We start from the raw sequence: 9875 nt of genomic DNA, 5'->3' as shown, positions 1-9875 counted from the left end.
GGAGAAGCCCACATATGATTCTGGGCAAAATGTGCACTCCCCAAAAGATCACAGAACTCCTTTAATGATTACTACTATTGCCAGGCACAAAAAACCCACAGTACTTATACAATTGTGAAGTAATACTGGAAAATCCCGAGGTACTGCCACACTGTTCTTGATCATAACTAGACAAAAACATGAGAGCTTTAAAAAAACAAAAACCATCAAGCAAAACTAGGAGAAACAGTTCCTTGTGGATGTACAACTTTGTACCTCTGCACCTTTAATCATCTGTACAAACTGGTAGCATTCATTTACTTGTTGGCACTACTGAGTATATTAAATTTAATGACACATTCAGATATTTACCAGTGAAGAGCACTGCAGGTATGAAAGTAGTTAAATACTAATTGAATGGGTCTCTCCAAGCCTGTGTTTTCACTCTTCCTGCTTTCCTGGGCTGCAGAAAGATTTTAAGTCCACGGTTAACTCAGAGGATGTTTTCTCCTCTTTATCAGCTCCCCAGTGAGTTGTTGGTACTTGCAGTTTTGATATGAGTGTGATCAGATATTTCTCCCTCATGCTCATTTCCCAGCTAGTTTAGATTATGAAAGCCTGGCATAGACTCAAGCATGAATCTTAACTTTGGCAACACTGCCACAGCAGACACACACTTACAGAAAGCAGCCAGCTAGACAAAACAGGGCAATTTGGAGAATGTATCTAAGAGCGCAGTAAAGAAACAGAATGAAACAACCCCAATTTGATAAGATTGCTGCAAAGAAATGAGCTTGTAGGTTGGTAAAATGTGTAAGTTTTGCTTCTCGTACATGATAGAGAAATGACTGCTCGCATAGGAATGCTCCAGTGAAACAGACCAAAAAATGTAGTGAGAACATGACAAAAGACACCAGAGAATCTGATGATATCATATTCCTATTTCTTTAATGGCAACATTTTGTTACAATTTAGGTATGTGATACTGCATTTTTAAAGTGTGTAAAAGAAAATGCACGTAATAAAAAGTCAAAGGACACCAATGAATGTAGGTATTTTAAATGACCAAGTTGTAAAAGAAATAAAATACATTACACAAATAAACAAAGGTTATATCCACAGTCATGAATACTCACTCTTCTCTACACAAAAACAACAATAAATAAAATCACATTATATGCAGATAGTTCTACTTACATCAGTACAATATACTGTGCAGCTTTCCATTCGTTTTCTACTAGACTGATAATAGGTTTCTCTGTTGTCCAGTATTTTTACATTAATAATGAACAGTATCACCCAAAATAGGGGACAAAGATAACGTCCACAGTGTCTATCCTGAGTCCTCTTTGTTTTGTGATAATTACCCCTTATGCACAAGAAACACAGCAAATTCTACCCACTGCTTTCATCCTGCCTTTCTATATCTATGATGTTATCAGCACTTTCAGACCTGCAAAGCAAGGAAGATATTTTTACTTACATGTATCTGCCTACAAGCATGATATACAACCTGGCCAGTTCCTATGTATCCCTTCAATCCCATTTAAATGTTAGGTAATAGGGATTTAAAATGCAAACAAGCTTTCTGTTGGGCCTCTGAAAATCAGTTACTGAACAATAAAGACAGTGTGCTGTGCAGTCAGAGCTTGATCCCGCTCAGTACAGTCAATAATATCAGCATGGGAGAATAATCAATTCCTGAGTATTTCCCCTATATCCACAACAGATATTTTCAACCTCCGCATCCTATACTGCAGAATTCATTGCATCATCTGCCACAAAACTACATAAGGGATATACCAAATAAAAGAGGACACGTTTATCACCTTATGCGGCACCAGGATAACTGGCCATGAATTAGGAACCATGATATTGACCTTTTAGTGTGGCTTCTTCCATTGTCACACTGCACATTTCACAGAGGAAGAGAAGTCCAGACCATCAACAAGCATGAATCAACATAGCGGTGTTGGTTATGCCTGCTGAAGGTTTCGCATATCAATAGCAAGACACCTGATCATAGTTTGAGGGGGAAGAATTGTATGTTCCTTGTGCATACCAGCTGAGATTACGAAAGAAACCATTAAAACAAGATCACTTTAAAATACCCTTTTTGGTACAGTTCTTTGTGTGCTCAAGTGTCCTCTAGAAACATTCACATGACAGTAACACCAAGCAACAGTTTACACCGAGTGGATTTTAACCTTTCCAAAATGTAACACCTAATGAGTCCACGTAAGATTTTATGAAGTACTACAGCTTAACATACACATTTTAACAGTGTCATATTATTGAGAATATTTTGCCTTTGATGCAGGATATTAAGTTAGTGGTTAGTGAGAGATTTTGAATGAACTCTAAGCCTCTCCTTCTGAAAGCTAGTTCTGTATGTTATAAATTTGATGTATGTCTGTTAAGAGGCATTCTGAAAGGTAAATTCTGGAAGAAGTAATAGCATAATAAAACAGTCTATGTAATGATACACTGGACATAACTAAACATGAGCCCAAAAAAGCCTCAAAGCCATGGCAGCGTTATTATCTCAATCAACACCAGCCTTGACCTTTTAAAAACTCCAATATTAACCTTTATCCTTTCTTCTTTTATTAGTGAGGTAAGGGGAGAGATGCAAGGAGAGAGTCATGCCAGACTTAAGGCTTTACTGGGGTAAGCTGAAGTTCTTATTCTTCCTGTCATCCTCCAGAAGAGAAAAGACATGAACAAATCAGAACAGCTTGTTGACCCCTGTAGACAGCCAGGTCTGAGGTCTCTCAGAAACAGCTACCTGTTTTAACTTCATTAATCATTTTTCATCAGTCTAAGTTAGAATGTTAAAAGGTATCCAAGAATGGAAAAAAAAAAACAACAACAAAAAAAACCACCAGGTCTGAAGCAGTCAGAACTCATTTCTCCCTCTAACCAGAGATGGGAACAGTGCACACATTTCCATCCTTCCACTTGAAAGGTTTCACACACTCAAACAAATCATTTTGTGCTTTCAACATCAAGAAAGAAAGGTGGGGAGGAAGGGAGTACACACAGAGCATCTGAAAGCAAAGCTTTTTCCATCACGTCTTCAAAATATATTCCAAAATGTAACTTCTGGTCACCTTTGTTTCTAAAAAGGGCCAATGCTGCCTCCTGAAAAGGATGTGCCACAGAAAGTGTCCCTTCATCATTCACTGCTGTAGAGAAGTAACTAGGACATGTTCCTGACCTACAGAAACAGTAACGTACCACTGGAAATATCTCTATCTGCTTCCATCTGCCCCACAGGCAAGTTGATATATTTAGTGTCATTTTTAGCAATGATTACTAGGGTAAAAACTGTTGCTCACAACACCTGACATCATCTGCTCATGCCTGGACCACTTGTGTTTCTTGTGAGCTCAGCCCTGCAGCACAAGAGTGCCGAGGAATCACTGCCTTCAATTCGCAGTGCCAGCCTTGGATGTTCTTAAAAGGATGCCAGTCTCCAAATTCCACTTAAACCCATAAAGTTTTTAGCTAATCCAATTTTTCAACTTTGTTTACTTGACAGGCAACATCAGGCAATTCTGGCTCCAGCTCTCTAACAGCAGCTGGCTGGCATGGCCAGTGCAAGGTGTGCAGGCGGTTTAACAGCAAGACAACAAGCATGGACCAAAATTACAGAAGAGCCACCTCCCAGGGAACTGGGAGCAGGTCTGGTTACGTGATGGAAAGTAGCCGTCTCTTTTCAGAGTACTTCTGAATCTGGAGAAAAAGGCATTAAAAAGTAGGGAATTCAAGGGAATTCAGTGTTCATTCCACTCTGGGAGAAAATGAGCAAAAAACCTCAACTTCTTTATTTAAAGAAACAGAATGGCTACATGGCTACTCTGAAGCACAGAGGAGGGTAGTGAAGGATGTGGAACTGTCTTGAGCTCCGGAAAAGGTGGACTGAATTGCCAAAGAAATTTACGACCAGGACTATTAGCTTCCTGTCTTTGATGTCTATTCTTAGCTTTCCAGGAGCGTTATGGCATTCATGAGGTGAAAATCGCGCTGGAGCCAAGGTCAGCTAAGGCTGATGCAGCCTGTTCTACTGCAAAGCTGAGAAATTAACTCTGAACTGCTTCAAGATGCTGAGTTTAAAGCCTGAAGACACTTCAGTGAGGGCCTGAGTTTGCTTCTCCTGAATCATTGAGAGGTTTTCTTTCTTTTGCTTAAGGAGAGAGTGACTGGATTTCCAAAGCCCAAAAATGAAAGAGAGATCAGCCTGCCACTAGAACATGCTGTCATGGAGCACATTCTTATTTCATCTAGCTCCCATCCTCCCCACTGCTTTCAAAGTATTAACTACACCTTAATAATTCTCCATTAAAACCCTAGTAAATACTTTCAATTATGCAATTAAGCATTTCTTAAAAAACAAACTGAAAACATCAATAAAATTTATTTTCAAAAATGAATGAATGCAACTCTTCAATAAGCCGAATTCTGGCCACAATCCTGCAAAATGTGCAACATTTCTATTGCAGTTTTTAGCACTGGTTGAATGTTCTCAGTGAAGCACATCACAGAAGGAACTAGTAATTAAGTGGTCACAGACAGCTCTGGGCACACAAACTGTCCACAAACAAAACTTCTCAAACTACCTAAGGTCCACATCAATGCATGAAGCATCTGACTAAAGATGTGGGTCTCAGCACGCTAAACCACAGGTCCTACTGAAAGTTTTGCTTCACCTTTCTCTGTTGTAGAGTATGCTTCAACTGCCAACTTGCAGTGGAAGTATACATGCTAAAAGTAAGGGAGTGGAGTCAAATGATTTGTCCTTCTTACTCTCTGGAAAAGAATTTTGAGGCATATCAGCTATTAAGCTGACTGATATTTCATTATTTAATGAAATACTAAATTATCAGAATTTGCCACTGACCAAGCCATGCAGCCACCAGTTCAGTTTCACCGCTTATAGGCATAGCTATGAGATTTCAAAATAAAAATACAGACACTGTGGCCAGCTTTGATCCAATTCAAGCACAAGGCAAGATTCCCTTGGGTTTGGCTGTGGTGAGTATGATATCCTTTGGTCCCAAGTGAGTAAAGCACTTACAAGCTGAAGTCAAGCATGTTTCATGTGTTCTGATGTGTAGGCTGAATCAAGGCCCTCCTTGTGCTGCTCTGTAATGTGTATTTGTAGCACAGGTAATTTATTGAAGCCAAAAGTGTGGGTTTTGAAAACTCTTTGGAGAATCAATTATTATTACTTTAACATTTCCTTACCGAGTTTAAAGCCTAAATGTTGTGGCACTGAGCTAACGCATATGAACCAAAAAGGAAAAGGGCATTAGATAGTAAAGAACCTCTGATGAATAATGTAAACTCAAAGCAGTTTTTCATCTGTGGTTCTTGGAAGACCTGTGAAGGATTAGCATGAGGCCTGTGGAGGGCAGCTACGAAGGGCAAGTTTGTTTATGCTATAGAGGAATGTACTTATGTGAAACACCTCACACGATCTCCACGCTTCTGTGGGAAAAATTCACAGCTGTGCACCAACTTACCCATTTTTCTATACACGATTAAATTTTTTCCTTCAGTTTTGCTATGGCAAAGTAGTCTAAAGGATAAAAGAAATTAAAACAATTAAGGGCTTACTTGCAAAACAAAAGCAGATCAAAGTTATCTCTGAAATTAGCTTTTTTTTTTCTTTAAATCCAACCAACCAACCAAGGACTACAAACAAACAAAACCATTCCCACTGACTATATTAACTCAATTACTTTAAAAAAACTTCCAGAAATGAATCAGGAAGTCTTTTTCTCTCCCACTCTATGACGGTATGAATGCTGTTCCAGCCTACACCCATCTATGGTGCCCCTGAGACAAGGAGTCTACTTCAGAAAACTGCCCATTAGCCTCAGTGTTACTTTGGGTATCATTCCTTTGAAGAAGTCATACAGGCTTTAAATGGAAAATGGGATGATATAAATCTACCATGCGAATAATGGCTATTATAGGAAATCCTACAGATGCCTAAAATCCTAAAATCTACCCAGTTTATGGCCATCACTGATCCTTCTGCTCTCCTGATCATCAGCAAGCAGGTGCTGACCACTGCATATGCTAAAAGATAGTGCAGTGAAAGAAGTAGCAAAAACAGTCCAATATATTATTCCACAGAGCGTTTCCCCACCAACGAAAGACAGCAGAAAGGAACCAAAGCCAGTTTTTGCTCTTCGTTCACTTCCAGCCATGGCAAAATGGTTTCTCTGAATTTTCACTCTGGCTTCTCAAGAATACAAAAGTTTTGTAGAACACAGGCTGTGGTGCCAGTTTTGAGAACAGCAATTGTGTAAAGTCTGACTATGACTCCTGAGACTCCTGAGACTCATGAGCAGAAAAGTTCTGCTTATGAAATCAGAATAAGATAAGCCAGAGGATTTCACGCATTACAATCATAGTCATAGCTGGGTTTTCTCACAGGCAGTATTTTTACAGGTCATCTTCATCACTTATGTTACGTGCTGTTCATTTCCGTTTCTTGACTAGAAAGACCTCTCATCTGTCTAACATGAAATAACCTGTCAGTAGCTAATTCATCACAGATTCAGTTTTGCTCTTGGTAAAGTCAATGGCAAAGTTCCCAAGCATACTAATGGCAGCGAGATTAAATTCAGTCATAGAGTAGTGTTTTACCATCCTGATTCCTGAAGATAGTGTGTTTAATCATACAAAGGTGAATTTGGTCTCACTGACTAATGCGGGACTATTTAACACACACAGTTCATTATCTTCAGGATCAGTGTCATCACTGTATAAGCAATCTGGTAACTGCAATCATATTGTTTAAATAACTGTATGCAGGACACATATGTCTGGAGAAGAAAGGGGTTAAAAAGTTTGTTGCTATCCATAAAGTCACTTCTTCTCCCCTAAATATTGGTTCTAAAATGCATATACCATTGTTGACTTTCCCTGCATGTTACCCTTATCATAAAAAATATGTCCTCAAAACATTATCCCCCTTAAGTTTTAATCCTAACAAAGCAAAAATAGATATTTTAATAGAAAAATACAAGATAAAAAATATCCTAAAACTAAAATGGTAGCATTAATGTCATTTTTACACACAAAAAAGACCCTCTTTTGAACTGTCTCAGCTATACAAACTCCTTTGTATTTACATATTTTGGATGCAATACTGTGCTCACTAAAGTCAATGGGATTTTGCCACTAACTTCATTGGGAACAGGAACAAGTCCCACATGGACTGTGTTTGCCTCTCTGAAAGGTGATGGCAGTGGAGAGAAAAGAGCACAATAAAACCAAATATAAGACTGCGGAAGTAGCCCATCTGCTCTGGAGGCCTCTTCTCTTTCACTACTTCATACCAGGGAAACTCCACATCCTTCCTGGAGCTTTTCTAAACTCCCAGTACATAAAAGGGAGAATCAGTACTTTTCTTAATGCTACACAAACAAGGGAAGAACAATTCATGAGTGTTTCCACCTCCCTGATTGTCAACAGAGTTCATTACATCCAAAGTACCAGCTCCCTCTCAGGACCGAACTCCATAGGTGCAATCCTGCATTTCCCATAGTCAGGCACAACAAATCAGTGATGCAGGATCATACCCCACATTAACCAACTCTTTCATTTTGACAGCAAACCAGCATTTGTGTCTGCAAATCTGTATTTGATACCCACGAGTGAGGTGCAACTAAGGAGGGCGGCGGAAGGAGCTAAAAAAAAACGGGAAACAGAACGCGGAATCCCCATCAATTAAACACATATCTGCTGTTTGTAATACATGATTAACAAATATTGTCTTTACATATTAAGTACATCCTATAACATCAAACTGCGTCATTTTTGTTCATGAGATGAAAGGCCATGCGGCATAATGTGATTAGTAAATCATTCCTGAGCTTCTGAAAAAAAAATTAAGACAAAATTACTGCTTAAAAGTGTGAGTTCCTCAAGAGCCTCTTCTTCTTACACTGATGTCTTTGGTTGTGCCCATTCCCCTAATTCTTTTTTTTTTTTTTTTTCCTTTTTTTTTTTTCTCCCCCCCAGGAAGAATGGGATTATTTGTCTTCTTTATGCGGCAGAAAAATGAGATCTAATGGAGTCTTCGCGTAACTGCCGATGTTTCCCCATGTTACAGTCCTCCTGTTGAGTTCGTCTCTCAATAGTTATTCTGTACTTCTTTCTGCATGAAAAAAGAAGAACAGAGTGAGAAATCCTTCCCCAGCTACAGGATAACAGGACCTTCCTTATAAAGAATGCCTGTAGGGGACAGACGGGTTCCAGTTGAAAAATGAAATGTGACAGAATGTGAAACCCTGGTCAAAGATTAAAGTAGTTTGCATTGAAACATTTTACCCAGGCTCAAGAATGACTGTCACACAGGCATCTCAAAGCACCATGACACAGACATTTGCTTCTTTGAAAAGTTCTGATTTAAGTGATTAGGAAGTTTTTGAGAAATGTCATGTGAACTGTGTCACATCGCTGCTTTTTACTGATCAAAGCCAAATCCCTTTCCTGTGTAAAGGGGGCAGTTTCTGCAGAGTTCAAACAATGGATTTGACTCTTTATTCAGTTGCATTTCTTACTGAAACGGCACGTTAGCTAACTAATCGTCCCATCTCCCACTGAGAAAGCTACTGTGTTTATAGTATCAGAGGAGATAACAAGATAAATTAAGAAAAGGGATGTAGCACATAGATGAGATGTAAATGCAACAGCTCATGCAATAGACATACTTTTCCTGCATGTCTTCCCCCACGGCCTTTTGACAGATCCTGTTATACTAATTTATAAGTCACGCTGCCTCTGACTGACTTTCAGTTTCCCCTTCAGTTCCCAAATCTTCCCCCAAAACCATAAGACTACCATGTTTACTTTTCACATGTTTATGTCCCCACTGAGTTATAAACAACATCGGTATCCATTGGATCAGAAGTAATTAGAAAAAAAGTAGTTCTTAGTTTGTGCCAGTCCTCCACAGGTGAGATAGTGCATGTTCATCCACACAGACATGCCCTTGTTTCAGAAATGCAGCTCCTTGAATTTAAATCCTTTCAAATATGTATCAGAACTAAAATACAGATCTTTCAATGGAGATCGCATGCTCACTCAAAACTGAGTTTCCATGCCCAGTTGTGCTAGTCACAGATTCAAATCATAAAAGCAATGTAATCAGAAGGTGCGTATGCAGCCTGAAAGCACCCAAAAAAGAGCTCAATTCTCCCTTCTGACAATACATACAAAGACTGTCAACTCATCTTTGTTCACGTGGATTTCCAACTTAGACTTTAGTTCAGATGACTTAAAGTCTAAGACCTGCTCCTACAGTGACCTTTGTATATTTTTACATCTGCTCAGGTTTGTCTTTTGCCCCATTTCTTGTACTCAACTACCAACTGCTCCCAGTATCAGCAACACTTAAAAAATACAAACAAGAAAATCCCAAACTGCCAGCTCAGATTGGGAATGTATGAAAAGATGCAAGAGCCTCTGATGAACTAAAATATAAACATACAGTTGTATTTTCTATTTCCTTCCCCCCCCCCCTTTTTTAAAAGACAAGTAGTCTTTAAAGAGTCCCAGTTAATTTGTCTTGTTTCAGACCCAAACAACACATGATATAAGCACCAAATGTTGTTAAGTATCTGACTAATAGTTCTGGCTCTTAGATCTTCTGAAGCTCCATCGTTAATGTGCTAGTAAACTGACTAAGGTTTTGCCTGTTCATTTTGTTAATACGTTTTTTATAAAGATGTATATTCATTGATAGAAAAGATTGGATTCTTCTGTGTAGAGGTTAATTCTATCCTCCTACTTGCTTTTGCTCTTCATATCATAAAAGGATAAATCACACCATATATAAGATGCTGAACTGGTAGAGGAATAATTTGGTCTGA

At 38.8% G+C, this 9875-nt stretch overlaps 1 protein-coding gene across 2 annotated transcripts in view; it reads right to left on the bottom strand.

Moving 5' to 3' along the window:
• Positions 1-910: 910 nt before the first annotated feature.
• Positions 911-9875, bottom strand: part of NPR3 (natriuretic peptide receptor 3) — a 44102-nt gene continuing 35137 nt past the window's right edge. For both annotated transcript variants that reach the window (XM_015848381.3, XM_015848382.3), the window contains exon 8: positions 911-8158. In XM_015848381.3, the coding sequence (XP_015703867.1) occupies positions 8047-8158 (112 nt within the window). In that variant the 3' untranslated portion in view covers positions 911-8046. The remainder of the gene's footprint in view (positions 8159-9875) is intronic.

The sequence above is a fragment of the Coturnix japonica genome, chromosome Z (assembly GCF_054131305.1).
Source record: "Coturnix japonica strain WE chromosome Z, WE-NBRP24, whole genome shotgun sequence".
Taxonomy (NCBI): Eukaryota; Metazoa; Chordata; class Aves; order Galliformes; family Phasianidae; genus Coturnix; species Coturnix japonica.
This window is presented reverse-complemented; position numbering and strand designations above follow the sequence as displayed.